The sequence below is a fragment of the Esox lucius genome, chromosome 1 (assembly GCF_011004845.1).
Source record: "Esox lucius isolate fEsoLuc1 chromosome 1, fEsoLuc1.pri, whole genome shotgun sequence".
Lineage (NCBI taxonomy): Eukaryota > Metazoa > Chordata > Actinopteri > Esociformes > Esocidae > Esox > Esox lucius.
The window spans coordinates 20,153,547-20,173,626 of NC_047569.1; the positions used below are offsets into that span (position 1 = coordinate 20,153,547).

Below are 20,080 nucleotides of genomic sequence, written 5' to 3' on the forward strand. Positions count from 1 at the left end.
GTACGTTTGCCCACAGACAAAGAAATTATCAGTCTATAATTTTAATGGAAGGTTTATTTGAACAGTGACAGACCGAATAACAACAAAGAAATCAAGAAAAACGCAAGTCAAAAATGTCATAAATTGATTTGCATTTTAATAAGTGAAATAAGTATTCAACCCCACTGCAAAACATGACTTAGTACTTGGTGGTAAAACCCTTATTGGCAATCACAGAGGTCAGACATTTCTTGTAGTTGGCCACCAGGTTTGCACACATCTCAGAAGGGATTTTGTCCCACTCCTCTTTGCAGATCTTCTCCAAGTCATTAAGGTTTTGAGGCTGACGTTTGGCAACTCGAACCTTCAGCTCCCTCCACAGATTTTCTATGGGATTAAGGTCTGGAGACTGGATAGGCCACTCCAGGACCTTATTGTGCTTCTTCTTGAGCCACTCCTTTGTTGCCTTGGCATTGTCATGCTGGAATACCCATCCATGACCCATTTTCAATGCCCTGGCTAAGGTTCTCACCCAAGATTTGACGGTACATGGCCCCGTCCATCGTCCCTTTGATGCGGTGAAGTTGTCTTGTCCCCTTAGCAGAAAAACACCCCCAAAGCATAATGTTTCCACCTCCATGTTTGAAGGTGGGGATGGTGTTCTTGGGGTCATAAGCAGCATTCCTCCTCCTCCAAACATGACAAGTTGAGTTGATGCCAAATAGCTCGATTTTGGTCTCATCTGACCACAACACTTTCACCCAGTTCTCCTCTGAATCATTCAGATGTTCATTGGCAAACTTCAGACGGGCCTGTACATGTGCTTTCTTGTGCAGGGGGACATTGCGGGCGCTGCAGTCCTTCATGGTATAGTGTGTTACCAACTGTTTTCTTGGTGACTATGGTCCCATCTGCCTTAAGATCATTGACAAGATCCTCCTGTGTAGTTCTGGGCTGATTCCTCACCGTTCTCATGATCATTGCAACTCCACGAGGTGAGATCTTGCATGGAGCCCCAGACCGAGGTAGATTGACAGTTCTTTGGTATTTCTTCCATTTGTGAATAATCGCACCAACTGTTGTCACCTTGTCACCAAGCTGCTTGGCGATGGTCTTGTAGCCCATTCCAGTCTTGTGTAGGTCTACAATCTTGTCCCTGACATCCTTGGACAGCTCTTTGGTCTTTGCCATGGTGGACAGGTGTTTGTTTGATTGATTGGACATGTGTCTTTTATACAGGTAACAAGCTGAGATTAGGAGCACTCCCTTTCAGAGTGTGCTCCTATCTCAGCTCGTTACCTGTATAAAAGACACCTTGGAGTATAAATACTTATTTCACTCATTAAAATGCAAATCAATTTATAAAATTTTTGACATGCGTTTTCTGTTTTCTTTTTGTTATTCTGTCTCTCACTGTTCAAATACACCTACTATTAAAATTATAGACTGATAATTTCTTTGTCAGTGGGCAAACGTACAAAATCAGCAGGGGATCAAATACTTTTTTCCCTCACTGTATGATAGCAAGCAGTAATCTAGAAAAAAGTTATCTAACTAAAAAAGCAGGAAATGTTCAGCTAGCTATGCAAAGTTAGCTAATTTTATAAAAAATATATATTTTAGTAAAGGTTATGGATTTTCAGTGTTTTTGAATTCCATGAGTTTACTTCATGTCATAGATGTGAATCCTTCTTTGGAAAACATGTTTGTTGTTCTTTCTGCAGAGCGCTTGCATGTTTCATATTTTATATATTTGATTGGCTGATGCAAGCGAATAGGAAGAGTTGCTTAAACAATAGCATGGGAAGCAGTGGCGTCTCTTAATTCAGCCACTTCAAGGCTTTTGACCATACCATCCTTATTGGAAGGCTACTCCCAATCTGCACAGTCGAAACTCTTCTTTGTCCTTGCACCCCAATGGTGGAATCTGCTTCTTAAAGCTAGAATCTCTGACAATTTTCTGAAACCCTACCTATCCAATGAGTAGAAAAAATAACCACAGCCAGCTTTTTATCTCCAAGTCATTTTGGATAAGAGCAACAGTAAAATGACTAAAATGTATGAAATGATGGACAGGCACGTGAACAGAACAGATTATTCTGATCTAGACAATCTGAACCGATTTTGCTTAGCTAGTAATACATTTAAATTAAATTATTGGTGTCCTGAGTCCTTACAGCAACACAGAAATGTTTTTGCAGATAAGGAATTTCCCAATTCCTAGTGATACATTAAAGATAAATAAATTATAGAGCTTAAAATAACACTTATAAAAGTGGTCTTAGTGGTGAAAGTAAGCAAATTCATTAGCTCAGGAACTGATACTTAGACAGTTGTTACAGGTATTCATTCTGCACTAAACTTTCTATGATCTATGTTTATAGTGTTTATTCTATAGTCATCCATGTTGGACATTCTCATTTAAAAAAATACTTCAGAGCTTGAATAAATGTATAATGCTGCAAATGTTTAGGACATGGAGATGCCTGGGAACAGCCATTGCTGTAAATGTTCTACTTTCATTACAATAAAAGCAACAAATCCAGGCTTGAGTATACCGCTCCGGAAAAAATGAAGAGACCACTGCACCTTATTCTTTCCTTTCCAAAAAAGTCGAAAAGGAAGGTTTTGAGTGAGAAACAGAAGTGTTCAATTTGCAGTTGTCTCTTAATTTTAACCCTTCTGTTCCTCACTCAAAACCTTCCTTTTCAACTTTTTTGGAAAGGAAAGGAAAAGGTGCAGTGGTCTCCTCCTTTTTTTTGGAGCTGTAGACTATTAAACATGTCCGAACTGGTCCAGATATTAGCATGTGTTAAAGTTAGCGTGTAAAGATAAGGACATTTGGTGAGCTGTGGGTTTTGGTGCTTAATTAAAAATGCAGTCAAGTGTTTCTGGTTAGCAAAGGGGTCAAGTGCCTGTAGTATTTCCACTCTGCTCCCAAGACGAGAGTGAGAAACATCAAGAGAGAGACAAAGAAATAAACAGAAAAAAAGAAAAAAACTGTAAATGGGGAGAGAGAGGACATGCTCCTGAATGATGGATTTTTCTTATCCAAAGAGTGCTAGCAGTTATGCTAATACTAACTGACCTTTACATCCTAACCATTCTATCTCTACTTTCCTGTTCTGCTCTACAAGCACCTGACTGAAAGTACAAAAGGTCTCTCCAGTGCCACAGCTCCTCCGACACTAGCCCTAACAAATTAGATGTAGGCTCTGGCCGAATAGCCATCACCGTGGTGACCAACCATGATTCTTTCAGATGTTAGTAATCAGACGGGGAAGGGGGCCTGTAGCTTTGAGGAGCATTTCTCATCAAACCCAATCTCCTCTCAGTCTGAGGGAGCCCAAGTAACAAACAAATCCCATCAAAGCCTGGCTGTTGTCTGTCTGGCCCTGTCACCACTCCTTTGATCCCAGATCCCACTGTCCCTCAAACTGTCAGCCATACCATCCCATTGGTTGAATTGGTTGTTCTCCCTAGTGAGGGAAGCTTTCATCACTGGTTATGGACGAAGCAGCCAACACCTGGGTCCCCTCTTCAGCTATTCAGGTCAAGTGCTATTTGTTCACCTGCTCTCTCACATCTCACTGATAACTCCCACACCTCACAGACCACAGTGGATGTACACCTGTGACCTGTGACAATGTGTGCGTACACAACTGCAATTACAGCATATCACATGGGATGTGGACGAAACAGATGGAACCCACAAGCCTGCAATAAAAACAACATATATTCCCCCCAAAGCAGTTGCAGTTGTAGGACCATTGAATACATAATACCAATCAACTTCGTATTACCTTTAGAGTGCTTCCATACAATGGTGGGGCGAGGATAACCCTCCGCAGAGCAGTTCAGAGTCACAGCTTTCCCATAGATCCCATCCTGGTCTGTGGGCTGCACCACAAACTGGGGAGGAACTGGAAGAGCAGAGGTAACATCAGAAACAGATGCTCAAACACAAACACATGCTCTCTGAAAGCAGGCAGGAGCGATAGATGAATCTGGAGAAAAAAACGCTATGGATAGAAATACATGGTAAGAGGATGGTGAGAAGCATGGCAGAGAGGATTACAGAAAGAGGGATGGTGTATGATTCAGGGAGAAGGGGTGGCTATGAAAGATACAACAGTCACTGAGGAACAGGGCGTAAGCCTCCTCTTACCTCTAACGATGAGCTGACTCTGGTGCTCTACGGCTGCAGCCTCGTTGCGTGCAATGCAGGTGTAGTTTCCGTTGTGGTCTGGGGAAAGGTTTGAGATCCTCAGCGAGCTGGTGAACTCTATGTTGTCGATAGTGACCCCCAGACTGGCTGGTATTGGGCGTCCGTCCTTCTGCCATGTGATGTCCAGTGGTTGGTCACCTGACATTACCACACAGGGGATGAAGACACGCTGACCAATAGAGAACCGCTGGAACGCAAAGGGCTGGATGTAGGGTGGAACTGGAGGAAGAGAGGTGAAGACTGTATTCACAATTGGATCTGAACATAAAAGGACAGAGTGAATCATCTCAAGAATTAAAGTAAACCAACTCAGTCGTTCCTTTATTCTAGAGGAACAGTCTGTACTCGGGCATCGGCACAAACAATATTGTACAATGTGCAGTTCCACTAGTCCAGAAACATTTGAAGGAGGGATTATTTGGACTTTTCGAGATTCATGCCATGTCAGTCCAAAATAAACGAACAATGATTAATCAGCGGCAAAAACAGCATGTTAACAAATCTTAATGAAGAATTGGACCCCAAAGACGAGATATATATCAAAATGTGAGTTTCTACTCCGTAAATTCACTATAGCAGTTTATAGTCATTTCGCAAAACAGCCACATTTGAGAATCAATGAGTTAAAATAACATTTAAATAAGTAGTGCTTCAGTGCTTATTTAATTCACAACAAAGTAGGGATAATGGACTCCTGGGATCTCCCCAGCCACTTCAGAATTTTAAGCATGAGCAGAGCAAATTAACCAACACACTTGCAGCAGAGAAGTGTTGCTTTTTATCATACGATATCCCTCTTCCCCCACTTCGCCGTCTTCCCCCTCTTCCCTCACCCGTCCCAGCAACATCTCAGGGAAACGTCTTAATATGGCTTCATCATTAAGGACATGGATATGAGGCATGGGGAATCACTTGTTAACATTCCATTACGTATTCTTGGGCCACTGATAATCAAGCTCAATCGCTACAGCACTTGCAGTCATACTAATGGGTCTAATGTAACCTCACACAGCAAAGCAGTGTATTTGTAGCAGGTGTGAATGTCAGGCACTGGCCAATGAGAGTATGACCTGCGAGGTCACTTCCTACCTCCGCTAAAAGACTGAACAGTTTCTAGTGTCTAACCAAGCCTGGTATGCTGGAAAATAATTGTGGATGTGAAAAAACAGATCCCTTACATAGTGCGTACGGTCACAGTGTATGGGGTCCGGAAGACAAACTCTTCCTACCTCGGACACTGAGGTGGACGCTCTGATTGGTCTCTTGGTGGGGTTTAACCAACACCCTGCAGTTGTACTCCCCTTGGTCCAGCTCCTGCACATTAGACAACTTCAGAGTGCCGTTGTTCTCAAAGGCCCGCTGTCGGTGGTTGAAAGGGAGCAGGTGGGAGTTCTTATACCACTTGATGGAATAGTACGGATAGCCAATGACGCGACAGTGGACGTAAGCATCTCGCCCTGCGATGGCCGTGATGTTTTTCATTGGACGGATGCTGGCAGCCCCTAAAAATGCAGAGAGGTAGAGAGAGCTCTCTATAAACACATTTATGGGTGAGGGGTTTATGACGTGACTACATAAGGCAGTATGTATTGACAGCACACCCAAATGTGTTTGTTTTTACCACAGCACCTTAAGGTAGCCTCTGAAGAGGACTGTAAAATCAGGACGATATTAGACATGGATATGGTAGGGTTGGCTGACAGCTGAAAGACACAACATTTTAGTGGACAATATTCACTGTTTGTATTATCTGCTTTACAAATCCAAGAGCCATATTAATCTTTTTCATCTGAATAAAGACATAACACAGAAAAATTAATGAACAGAATATACAGATACAGAGCCTCAGAAAGGAAAGATTCGATCAGGGATTGTGAAGCTACTCCCAAAGACAAAACCACCACCGCCAGCCTAGAAACATGCTGTAAAGAGTTCACCTATGTGACATCTACCAATTGTACCTACGCAGCTGAAGATTTACCTCTCCAGGCATTCGAGAATAGAAAACATTTTAAACGGCATTCAAACATCTACACATGAAAGAGGAGTGCAAATCAGATGGAGGGAATCATCCAACTGACAGTGATCTGTGTACAGGATAGGATTACTATTAAATACTGGAATAATGGTACTGTTAGCACATTCCAAAGTACTACAAACAAGATGCAATATATAGGACAGATATACATTTGTGGGTCATACATTCGCAAAAGACATTCTGAAAAAACATAGGTGATTTTGACCTGCCATTGTTTATGAAGAAGACGCTGTTAGGCTACAAAAAGTCTAAATAAACAGAGTATTACATCAGCATATAGGGATATAAAAATGCCATGGAAAGAATGAGGAAAACTGAACAGCTGAGTGTGTGGGTGTGTGTGTGAGTGTGTGTGTGTGAGTGAGTGCGTTTCTGTGTGTGGAAGTGGGGATTGGGGTAGGAAGTGAGCACTTTGCAAAGGAGCGAGGGTACAACAAAATCCCCAAAAAGAAAAAAAGCATGCAAGTAACTTGGAAACCAAACAGAAATGGGTTAGGTGTATGTTTTTGTTGTTGTTTTGGAGGAGCTGATCTGACAAGCACCTCTTACGTTTATTCGAGCCTGGTGGTAGACTGCCCCGGCCGAGTTCCTGCAGGTGCAGCGGTAAACCCCTCCATCCACCTCCTTGGTGTGGGTGATGTTCAGCTGGCTGACCACGTGGCCTTCATGGGTCTCATAATGCCCGGGGTGGTGGTGGCTGTCCTTGATGATCGGGTCGTCATCCAGGCTCCAGGTGCAGGAGGGTGGGGGAGTGCCTTTGACATTACACACCAGGAAGACCGGCTCATTGGGGTTGACCACCTTCTCACTGAAGGAGGACAGAATCTTTGGAGTGCCGTCTGATGGTGAAAAGAGACAATGGGTGGGACAATGGGCGATGGTTAATATGTTGATAGTAGGGTGACTTGGGTAGACATTCAGTGAGTGGTACCTTAGGGCCTGGCTAGATCTTTTCAGAGCAGAAATAAACATAAGTAGCTGGACATAAGTAGCTGTTAAAAACAAAATACAGCAGAATCCAGAATTATTCTGGTGTAATGATAAAAAATAAACTAATGGGTATTAAGGAAATGCATTATCAATTGAAATCATATTTTTTCAACTGACAAAACAAAAAAACAAAAGCTGCAACAGAATCTGTCTATGTTCTGTCCTTTCCTAGAATTGAGGGGTGTCTTGGCCAGATGAAAAACAGCTCTATTTTAGAGTGGCCTTTGAAATCGGCGGTTGCTCTTTGATAACCTGGCATGCAACATCATTATAGATTATCAATATCCTCCTTATACAGGTTCCTGGCCACAGGAGACAGTTGCCCAAGCAACCAGGCTAAGGTAAGCAGTTTAAAGCTGACTGGGCTAGTAACCCTAATAACAGAGTCTGTAATGCAGTAGCACAGCACCTCTTATTAGCACACCCTGCATTGATCTAAGGCTAAACCTTTTCTGCTAAGTCACTCCTGCTAATGCTAGTACACATACATGCACACAAAACTTACACGCTCATACCGTAGTCAACTGCCCAGTACACATACATTTTTATTTTCTAAACCCAGGATTTATATATACTACACCACTTGTTTTAAACCTATTCTCCGAAAATTTGGGATGGGTGTTCATTTCCTTTCTATTAATGGTAATAATAATAATAACAATTGGAGTGTAATGTTACCACTATACATCATTTAGACATTGTTTATAATGATAATAGTAATTCACTCTAAATTTAAACTGCAACATATATCGTATAAAATATACAGTGAATGTTGTTTCTCAAGTGCTTGTGATTTTAACTTGGTGGTCCACGGAAATGAAAAGGCTGGGAAGTGCTTGCCTACATTCATTAACTACCATGGAAACATTGATCTTTATTAGAAGCCTCTACGATATCTCACCCTCCAATATGACCTGCACAAAGTCCTGGGCAGACATCTTGTTCTTCCTGGCAAAACACTGGTAGGCCCCGCCGTCACTCTTGGCCATGCCCTCCATAATCAGGTTTTCTCTGCTGATGCCTGTGATCCGCACATTGTTGCCAGGGTAGATTATCTCTCCATTACGGTACCATGACAGCTCGTACTCCTCAGAGCCACTGACACTGCAGTGCAGGGATACCTTGCTGCCCACACTGCCCTTCACCTTGCGTGGACTGACCACCGCCTTCAGGGGCTCTGGACACCAAAGAAAACCCCGGAACACACATAAAAAAGCACATCCTGAACAAGCTGCCTGTGAAATCGTTACACATGGAAATCTATTTGGTTCACGTGAATAAGCCCTGTAGATAACGTGAGAATGCAGCTGTAGCAGCTAAAAACATGAATGTCGCGGCTAGATAAACTCTTGGGAGTGTGATGTGGCATTGGGACTTACGTTTGACCAGCAGCCGACCCACCACCTCAGCGTTCCCGTAGCTGTTCCACACTTCACACACATAGGTGCCAGAGTCTGCTGGCTGGGCGCTCTCTATCAGCAGGCCTGTGACACTCTGGCGGAAACGCGTGTCAGGCTCCAGAGGGCTATTGTCCTTCAGCCAGCGGTACTTGGGCATGGGGTGGCCTGACGCCTTGCAGGGCAGCTCCACCCGATGTGACGCCATGACCTCTCGGCGGTCGAAGCCATCCAGAATCCCCGGCTCCGAGTTAGTTGGATCTTATGAGAGACAACAGAGACATTTTTTTGGTAGGTCACTGTGTTGTGGACTCGGCAGCATAGAAAGATTCTAAAGTTTTTGTTATATCGCCGCAAAAATGTGGCGCCGTATAGAATGCCAGATGTTTCTAGGGTTCTGTTAGGGTACTTAGAGCTGTCCTACCTGACACAAAAAGCCTGGCACTGTTGCTCTGTCTGGTCTCGCCTGTGTAGCGGTGCCGCGTGGTGCAGCGATAGTTATACAATCCATCCTCATTCTGTACATCCAGAATATACAAGGCTCCTGTGGTTGTTATGAGAAATCTAGGTCCTGGAAGAGAAAAGAGAGGTGTTATTTAAATAGAAAATTGGTAGTATGGCCAACATGCTCAATAGGGAGGTACTGTTGTACTCCAGCCAAAGTGAAGACACTCATTTTATGATTTTTTTATCATACATTTCGGAATCAGAATCAACTTTAATTGTTGAATGAATTTCTATTTTCTTTGATATTATGGTGCTGCAAATGACAAACGACATACAGGAATAGAATCACAATATCTATGCAAAGGGAAGGCAGTATATAAGATAATGTGAGTGATGAATCTACAGTACATGGATCTACATTTGCATTTGCTGAAGGCCCAGGGGATCTGTACTGGAGGAATATTTTTGGAACAGTGGGTGACTGTGGAGGGAGGGGTCATCAATGTCTTGCCCTGGAGCCATATAGGACCTCAATGGGGGGCAAGAGGCCACCTTTTCTGTGGACCAACTCATCTGAACCTCTTCGGCAGCATCTTATGGTGTCACTGGCAGTTCAGTCTGGGCAATAATATTATGTTAACTATTGGGATCAAACCCAACTGATTAGGGTGGTCATCATCTGTAAGGAATGATACCTTACTCTTTCAGTCATATGCACGTATTATTCCTGTGAGAGCAGTTTGCTGTCAAAAATAATTGACAAATCTATTTACAGGAGATTGTCTTCACTGTGCTGTGGCAAGCATGCTAAGTCAGATAGAGCTTAGTAGGCATTTAGGCCCCCAGGAACTCCAGCCAGGGGCAGGTTCAGTAAAAAAAAAAAATTGCGGTTGCAGTGCTGTTCAACTAGAACGAGGTTTTTGATAAATCCTGAGGAAAGTGGGCTGTAAAACCAAATGCTAAGAGAAATACAAAGTAATCAATTGGAGTAAAAAAGGAATTCATAACATTGTTATAATGATGTATAACCATGGTTCCATAAAGCAGAAAAGAAGACACACTATGAGCTCCCACTCACACTTTACTCCAGGGAACCATTTATGCAATCACACCTTGAAAGGGCTAAGTCTACCCAAATTATATAAAGACTCATTATATAAAAGTTCACTTTTCTTATCCAGAACCGCTCTTTCTTAAGCACACACTGCACGGCCAAAAAATTAAGCTTAACATATGCCAGTGGGGTGAGAAAAAGAAATTCTGAAAACTATCTTAATAGTCTTCAGAAAAAACTTTTCTGACCCACAAACAGATTGTTTTGGGCTCATTTGAATATTTTTTTTTCTCATATTAAGTTTGTTTTAACTAATTTTTTAGGACAAATTTTTTGCAGTATGGCAAGAGAGATGTGGTACCTCCTTCCCTTTCTCAGAGAGCAGCGTTCACTCCGTACTAAACAGTTGGAATTCATTACGAAGACACTTAGTGGACACTGGACCTGACAGTTGGGGTAGCTGATCAAATCAATGATACAAAAAAGGAAAAAATCTTTCAACAGTGCCCACGATTTTGGCACAGGTTTAGCAGGTTTGTGAAGTCCATCTGCCTTGATCAATCAATACATTTGATCAATTAGAATCAGCAATGATGTGCAGTTTGTGAACCATTCTGTATTTTTTAACAAAAAATGTAACTAAATTGACAATTAACTGCTATCACATTTAGAGATATAAAAGTGAGCTTCAAGGTAAGCCACAAATGACAGATACAAAATCGAGGCTTAAAGGGCCATGATTGTTTTATGTTTTGATTTCCCTGGCAGTAATGCCTTTCTAGGCATTATGGGATTAGATTAACAAAATTAGACCAAAAAATATTATTTTGATTAAATGAGTTGAAAAGTATAAAGTCAGTTTTAACAGCCAAACCTCCATCAGTACTCAGCTGATCAGATCTGTAATTAAATTCAACACACTTAGTCATCCAGGTTTGTTCAATCAAAAACCTGCATGTCCTGCTGCTCCCCAGTAACAGGGTTACCGACTCCAGGTTCTTGTAAGGGATATTATTTTGCCTTGGCAGCATGTCTAGAATGACACTTTTATGCATAGCGACCCCTCACAGAATGTGCACCCGGTTGATTGAATTGTAGCAACAAGATTTGGGGGCAAGTTATACTCCTAAGATAAAACCAACACACCGTCATTCGAAGCAGTGAATCATGACCTTGACGAATGAGGGGCCCTGGTGGGATTTGGTATTGATTTTCCCCAAAATACTTGTGAATGTCGGATAGGAATTTCCTGGATAAAATTTGGCTCAGATATACATTTTTGGATGCAAGGAAGACCTGTAGTTGTAACAGAGAAACATTAATTAGTCTGCTCAGAGCTATAGCAAAGAATTTATATCAAAGAATCACGGAAATAAGGAAAGTGAGCTGTAATTCAGCTGTAATCAGGAAGGCACTATAAGGATTGATTATATAATTTGTTCATTGAGTAAAGATATTTTAGTAGAAAAAGATTGGATTTGTACATTTAATATAAGCTTTTTCTTTTTTATGTGAGGTTGTTCATTCAATTCAAACCTAATGTTCATACAAATAAAAAATACAAAATAAATCCAGCAATGAAGAGAGCTGAAAATAGAGGGAATAGAAGGAAAAAGACTACTGGCCTATGAAAGAGCCTTTGTAAGCGTTGACCTAGTTAGAATAGACACCAGTCCATGGATTTGATATCCTGAAGGGGTTTCTAGCTCATGATTTAAATGCAGTTGTGTGAAGCAGGCAACCAGCAGTGAGATTTGTAGAAGGAAGGAGGTGTTTGTGCATCTTTGCATGTCTTTGTGTGTTTGTTCTTATCATTATCAGCAGGCTTCTGGGAGGAGATCAGATACATCAATATTAACCCACGCAGCAAAAGTAGATTTCAGGCAAGCAAGTCTTTTATACTGATATTTTTTTTTATAGTATGTTTTTACTGTTTGTCAATAGTGTCACAATACACTGTGTAATCAAAATGAAAAAAAAAAGAAATCCCCAGAGTACTTCATATTATAATAACAGGAATAATTTCTAAAAAGCCCATCTTTCTTTTTTTCTCCTTTCTAGTTCTCCATTTTGATTCTGTCTTTGGTACCCTGAAATCTCACAGTGGAATCCATCTTGAGCGAGACAAAATGGTATTTCTCTCTATCCACTGAGCTGCCTATGTGCTGTAGCAATTTTTTCCCCAAGCACCTCCATGCTCCTCCAGTGGCTTTTAAGCCGTCAGACCTCTGTTATTGTGTTATGACAGACTGAAGTGCTAGGAGAGGAGTTGCTAGAGAGAGGACAGGAGCTCAGCAGAATGCAGCAGGAAATCAAAATGAAAGAAAATCTATTGTCTCTCTTTCTGCTCTCCCTCCCCGAATTCTCTATATTTGTATTTCTTTCAGCTTGTCTATGCTTCCTTCTCGACCATCTGGCTTTTGATATTCTGTCCTTGTTCTTGTGTGAATGTTACACTGTAGCAGATTGTCCAGACATACTGTATAGTACTGCTACGGTATACAGTATGTGCAGACAGCCTGATGTTTGTGAGAGCAGGTGGCGCTCTTGTGCACATCAAAAGAGCCAGAAATGCTGCCTACTCTTCGATGTGAAACCCAGCCCATATCCACACATTCCCTTTCCAGCCCTGCTGATCTGAAGGAGCTAGTTCTGTTCTCCAGATACACACTTAATCTAATCACCCTCACTTTGCCTTGGACTAAATCAAATTTCTCTCTACTCTCATACTTAGAATGCTAAATAAGGCGTGACTTATAGATGAGAAAGTGTGTCTTCCCTTTTTAATGGGCGGGTGTACTAGATCCTGTGACTGTTTTCCCAGTTCCAGAGACGATGGATACAGTAACTACACACTATTTTGATGTCAGGTCAAAGGGCAGCTGACCTCACCATGCTGGGACAAGGACAGGCCACCCCTCATGGACATTGTATGCGACTCAGTGTGCGTGGTTCAGTGAGTGTGATTCGGTGTGTGCGCAATCAGTATGCGTGTATGAGCTGGAGTTTGTGAATTTTGTGTGAGTGGGCAAAGGGCTCTAAGGTGTGGCTCAGAGCGCAGGTCAGTTAGTTTAACAGTCTAATGGCCAGTGGGTAGAAGCTTTTTTCAGTCACTCTGTCCTGATTATAATGCTCCTGAACAATCTCTATCTGATGGGAACAGAATGAACATCCATGTCTTGTGGGGGGGGGCTGAGGTCCATGATGATCTTTAGATGATAAATGTCCTAGACCGCAGTCAGCATGCCCCAGAGTTACGGGGGCTGTCCTCACTACACTCAGAGGAGCCATATGGTCAAGGGCGGTGCAGGTGAGTGTATGCACTCAATTGTGCATCTGTACAAATGTGTGTGGGTCTTTTAGGTCCTCAGTGATGCGCAGGCTGAGGAGCTTAAAGCTTCTAAGAAGGGGATTAGGGGAGCATGCTCTCTTCCGTGTCTTGAATCCGCAATCAGTTCATTCATTCTTTTTAAAAGCATTTTTTTTACCTTGATGGGGAGGTTGTAGACCTGGCACCTGACGTCTGCCTGGTCTCAAACTTAATTCCCTGTAGCCTGTCTCATTGTCATTGACCTGTTATGTGGTCAACATGCTTATCCGCTATCTTCAACACTGTAAACCATAGCATCCCACATTCTGACCCTCTCTGATTTGGGCATCTCAGGCTCTGCTCAATCTCGGACTGCTTCCTACCTAGCAGACCACTCCTACAAGGTGACGCGGAGAAGGTTGGTATCTGTCATGCTATGCTGATGACACTCAGCTTTTCTCCTTCCCACCTTCCAACACCCAGGTGTCAACACGCATCTCTGCGTGCCTGGCCAACATCTCCGCTTCTATGTCGGCCCACCACCTCAAGCAAAACCTTGACAAGGACTTAGCTGCTCTTCTTTCGCGGGAAGGCCTGTCCGCTCCAGCACATTTCCATCATGGTTCACGACTACGCAGTGTCCTCCTCCCAGAGTGCCAAGAACCTTGGCGTGACCATTGACGACACGCTGTTCGTTTGTAGTTCTTACTTACGGAGCAACAAAACAGGCTTCTCCTACCTCCGTTCAGCAATACTCAAACCTTACCGGGGCTCTTGATTCAGCCACCTCTGGAATCTAGGATGTCCCACCTCATCGGGGCAGTTCACGATCCACACAGTCTAAACTATGTCCTAGCACCTGAATGGTGGAACCAGCTTCCCTTGGATGTCTGGATAGAATAGTCTCTACAAGTCTTCAAAAAAGTTTATTATTTATATGGTCTTCTTTCCAGCTCTGAACTTTGCTGATAACTAATTATTTGATTACAATGCACTTATTACTAAACTGTGTGGGGATTTAATCTGTCTCTTTTAAAATGTATGCACTAACTGTTAGTCACTCTGGATAAGAGCATCTGCTAAATGATTAACATTTAAAATGTAAATGTAGTACTTGATGATTGAATTGCATTCAGCAGGGGACAGCGCACCTACCATAACATTCTTTATAGTCTTATTCAAATTTATCACAGAGAATGTGAGCCCACATTTCCATGCTAGTGGAAGGGACTTACGTTTGGAATTAAGAGTCACTTATGTCCCTGATGTGGCTTGTTTTTCCTTTACAATTTTTTCTAGTCTGAAGTCCTTGAGAACATGTTCTCATGTCTGTAATTGAGTTGTGATTTTCATTTGTCCTTTTACTTACATTTCGTTTTTTGATTTGTGAAGGTCATAGAAGGCCAGTTTGTACTCATCTGTGTCTTTAATGAAAGTGCACGCAATGCCATGCGCTTTCATTTAGGCATGCATGCAGCCATTTATTCAACTTTTCTATTTATCTTTTTTAATAGTCACTGTAGAGAGAACTAGGGCTGGACCGATTATCAGCCTGGCCGATAACTGGATCCGATATTCAGAGTTGGGGTGTAACGGATTGCAGAAAAACAGTAACTGTAATCCTTTACGTTACCAACTAAAATACTGTAATCGGATTACAGATACTTTGGGAAAGAAAATATGATTACTTTTGAATTACTTCATTTGAAAAAGAATAGGTGTGCGAAATAATTTTGACAACTTGCATGTTTGATTATTATTTTTTGAACCAAAATTACAATTGCGCGCCTCAGTTGTGTGTGTGATCATCATGTGAAAATGTGAGTGCGCAGAAACAGATTAGTGACCAATGAATCGCTAGTATCATTTTCTCCGGATTTGGTTGGATGGCTGGTAAAAACAAAATATGTCTACGATAATATAAGCCGACCCATATAAAATGTCAGTCAGTTATCTACTCGACACATCTTTCTCAGAACAATGATAGGCGATAGGCCAGGTGTTATATATAGTTTCAAGGTTTATTTGTCAAATGCACTGAACATCTCAGACAGGAATTGTTTAGAAGATTAGGCAACTATTTGATAGATTGCTGTAACATGACGCTACCTTAAAAATAAAACATTATATGGAATTTATGACAATATTTTAGGAGAAAATGTGTTGGGAAGCACTTTGCCAAATGATGATGATTTGAATTTGATGCAGCAACCTCAACTCCGTCCATACAGGTAGGCCATGTGATTCTGCTTGCTTTGCATCTCAGACAATTTTGTTAATTGGTTACAGTTTATTTCTTTCATTTGTGTTTTGAAAATCCATCGATGGTTGCCCTACTAATCGCAGGTTACCTTTGCGCGGGTAAAACGTATTTGTGTGTGGGTCTTCACAATAGGAAACATGCATTTGCGTGCCTGAGGTTTCTGCAACGTTTTGAAAATGTTGGTGGTCGTGGAGCAAAACATCAAGACTACTGCAGATTGAGTGTACGTGCAAAAAGCTACGGATATCCAGATTTTTATATACAATAATGTCAATACCCTTTTCGGCAAATAGACATTTATTTTTCAACTATGTTTTGAAGAAATAGAAAACATGAACACAAATAACACAAATAACAGAATAGGTTAACACATCCTTAGATTTTGGGTTATGTTCAGATAAAAAGTCAGATTCTGGAAGAACAAGGGTTATTTGATTAATTGGAATGACTGAATATCTGACAAACCTTGTGTGTGTAATGTAGAGATGTAGCCCAATAATATTGTAGTAGTAGAATGGAATGGTTTAGAAACCCTTTCCAAAGGCATTGTACATAACCCATAAGGTATAATGCAAATTCCATTTTTGGCCAGCTATGCAAACTCTAACATTTATTGATCTCGCAAAAGGTGTTCAATTGGTTATAGCAGGGGTTCCCAGTTCACACCTAAACAACCAGGTGAGGGTAGAAACTAACCAATTAGTAACCTAATTAGTCAATCAAGTACAAGGTGAGAGCAAAAACCTGCAGACACGGCCCTCCGTGGAACTGTTTGGACACTCCTGGGTTATTGTCTATTCCTATTTGTTTTCTAATGCCTCTTAATATGAAAGCAATCTAAAAGTAATTTAGAGTAATCAGATTACGTTACTGAGTTTGAGTAATCAAAAAGTTTTGTTACTGATTAGTCGCCTTTATTGATAGTTACTGTATAAATGTCATTCACGAATGAAAGAAAAAAGTAAGTTGTTTTGCCTTGAAAGAAAAAAATAAGTTCTTATGCCATGAAATGAAATAGCTTTAGCAGACTCGCTAACAATTGCTCAATTCTTATGACTATTCCAGTTAGTAGATACCGCTCAAGCTTATTACTGGCTAATACACTGTTAAAACAGCTAGTGGCAAACGCAGTACATAGCCGCTATTTGTGGTGGAGGTAAACTTAGTAAGAAACGTTAATCAGTTTAACTGTGTCAATGTCATTCATGAATGGCCAATGAACTATTAAAATAAGAGGGTTTGTTCAGAATAGACACAAGTGGCTATACTGACACCTGACAAATGTACAGCTCTGTGGTGTAGTAGTTAACGACACAACCTTTCACATGGGTGACCGTGTTCGAATCTAGAGGTGGCAACATGTTCTATTGCGGGCCGGCTGAACTAGGCTCGTCTGGATTCTTGTTACAATATGCCTAATCGGAATCTTTTATTTGTCTGTTATGATTGCCAATAAAATACTTAGTCTTAAATGCGCTTCTCTGGCAGCCACATCTCACTGAAAGATTTCTGCTTGTATGGCTCAATGTCCCACCCGCAGTATTATCAGAGTGGTCATACATCACAAGTAAATAGCCAATCAACTATGTGCGTCATATTTGTGAGACATGGGAAAGAGGAACGCACAGATATGCGTGGCTGTGACAAGAAGCTGTTTTCTCGAAGGTAAGGATGCTGATGTTGCTGAACTTGCAATAATCATCACAATAATCCAAATTGAGATTGCAAAAAACATTACAATCATTATGATCTTTTTCTGTGATGACAATACACAGTTTATTTTTTTATGTATGGCCCACTAACGTTACTCCATCGAAAATGCCTGAACTAATGTTTTGGAATAGCCTTTTAGCAGAAAAAAGAGACATTGGAAAGCAATTGTTCAGGTCCCCTGTTTAAAAGGGCAAACATGATAAAGAATTGCATTCAAAGGAGGCGAATGCAGTGGCTTTTAAATCAGTCACACCATTTCCACCAAAGCCCCTGCCTAATGCGCTTTGTTACAGTATAAGATAGCTAACGCTAACGGGGGTGTAAACGCGCGGGTGTGCACATGACAGCCACAGTGGCTGAGTTTGGGTTGGTTACCATAGAAACAACAATGCGCTGGCAAAGTTAGGTTTTGGTATGTTTTCTAGAAGTTTGCCTGTTGTATGTTTTTCTAAATTAAATATGGAGGTATTTAATTTAGAAATTGTATAGGTAATTGTCTAGGTAAGCAGATTATTTCCAATTCTCATCTGTGTGCAATATTATTCTTGTTATAATTATTAGGCTATATTGTTATAATATAAAAACAAAATGACACATGACGATTAACATTCAATTAACAACTTCACTAGTTGAGCACGTGCAAAGCTAGCCAGTCAAACTAGTATAAACTACGGTATTATAAACCCACTCTCCTCTGGATATGCACACAAACACATACCTGATAAGCACACAACTGCACCAATGTCCTTCACACTGATTTTTTTTATAGGTCTGCAGAGTCCAAAGTAAAATTGTATGATTACAGGAAATCGGACAATAATATATTTATCCTCTTTTTTCCTCTCATATATCGGTGTTGTCAATGAATAAGGGTTTGATTGGTTGACAAGATAAATGCTGTTCATTGGTCAACATAGGCAGCGGGTGCTCAAAAGTTCAACAAATTTGATCCCAGGCGCTCACAGGATCGAGCACCGCCCATCGCCCTACTTCAATTGAAAGTCTATGAGACCTTCACCGCCACCGTGGCCCGTGTGCAGGCACCGTAATACTGTTTTAGTCTGCGCCATCAGTTAGCTCACTACTATAGCTCTGCAAATTCAGATCGATCCCAAAAAATGGATACTACGATATTACTTCTCGTTTTTGAAGATCGATTCTAGCATCAGTAGGATCAATACAATTTTCAGTTTCTCTCTACTAGGTTGTACCAATTTCATCAAAGAGTAGAACAGTCACTCTGTGCAAACAAAGCTCAGTCGTCATGAAATGTGCTTCTCCAGCTCTACTGTTGCTTATGACTGTGCACTCAAACAAACATACGCGTTGCTCACACACAGCACGCCGCGCAGAGCACCCTGACTACTGACGTCGACACCAAATCCGAGATACAGGCCTACAAGCAGTGCCGTCCCTAGCCTTTTGGGGCCCCCTCTCCCCTAGTGGTTCAGGGCTCACTAGCCGTCGGGGGCCCCCTATGCCTAGGGCCGGCCCTGCCTACAAGTACATTAATTGCTTGCATGAATGCCATGGCTGAACGAAAAAGGGGCATCATGTGGAGATATTTTACAACTGTACATGAAAACATTGCGAACTACGATGTATGTAGAAAGGTTGTTCACTACTGTGGCAACACCACCAATTTGTTTAAACGTATGAAAACCCACGAGAAAATGAACTCTGAGCTCCAACAGAAAAGAAGGGAGGAGGGAAATGCCTCAGAGAGATCCCCAACACAGAGACAGAGTTCACTGGCAGTCCTTTCAGTGAAATTGATATTTTAGTCAAATCTGATTTTCAGCATTGGTTGCATTAATTACTAACTGCAATTGGTCATCATTAACTGTTACTTTAGCAGAGTAATTAAATATAGACTAAACTCAGACATTCAGATATATTCAGGCCATTGTAACTTATCTAAATTATTTATTTTAATGGAACTGAAAAAAATATACCTCAAACCTGAAATATACACATTCAAATTACAATAATAAAAAATAGATTTTTTCAAAACGGCCATGTGTTTTAACATGCATGCAATTAAGTAATTAACAGTGGGAATCAGTTTTCCCCAGGATGTGGGGGTCGTGTCTCCCCCGCCCCCCGGGATTTCCGCCTATGGCTGATCTGGAACGCTAACGCGAGCCCAAAGCAAGTGAATTGAATTGAACCTTCGTTGAGCCTCTTCTGACCCGAATTATGCTTAAAATTCAATTTCCTCAAAATGGCACCAAAACAGGTGTTCTCTTTTATTTTATTAATGTAAGTTTCTTTTATAACGAAACTAAAAAATAACAGCTTAGTTAGGAAGTAAATATCTGGTCCTTTATGGTATCGTCATGCAATAAAATGCAAATTCATTATATAAAATGTGATTTTCTGGATTCTTGTTTTAGATTCCCTCACTCACAGTTGAAGAGTACCTATGATAAAAATTACAGACCTCTACATGCTTTGTAAGTAGAAAACCTGCAAAATCGGCCGTGTATCAAATACTTGTTCTCCCCACTGTATATATTTAAGATTTATTTCAAAAGAAAAGTTGGAATTAAAACATGTTCTAAGGTCAAAATTTTATACAATGCAAATGAATGAATATAACAACCATAGATATAACCATAGATATATGGGACATATAGTTCTATCTGACGTCACAATAGC

At 41.2% G+C, this 20,080-nt stretch overlaps 1 protein-coding gene across 1 annotated transcript in view; it reads right to left on the minus strand.

Annotated features, from left to right (window-relative positions):
• Positions 1-20,080, minus strand: part of dscamb (Down syndrome cell adhesion molecule b) — a 161,231-nt gene that overhangs the window by 37,934 nt on the left and 103,217 nt on the right. Inside the window, exons 4-10 of the mRNA XM_010889381.5 lie at positions 9,057-9,203; positions 8,615-8,893; positions 8,137-8,412; positions 6,788-7,084; positions 5,437-5,709; positions 4,148-4,426; positions 3,783-3,902 (exon numbers count right to left, since the gene is read on the minus strand). Of these exons, the coding sequence (XP_010887683.4) occupies positions 3,783-3,902; positions 4,148-4,426; positions 5,437-5,709; positions 6,788-7,084; positions 8,137-8,412; positions 8,615-8,893; positions 9,057-9,203 (1,671 nt within the window). The remainder of the gene's footprint in view (positions 1-3,782; positions 3,903-4,147; positions 4,427-5,436; positions 5,710-6,787; positions 7,085-8,136; positions 8,413-8,614; positions 8,894-9,056; positions 9,204-20,080) is intronic.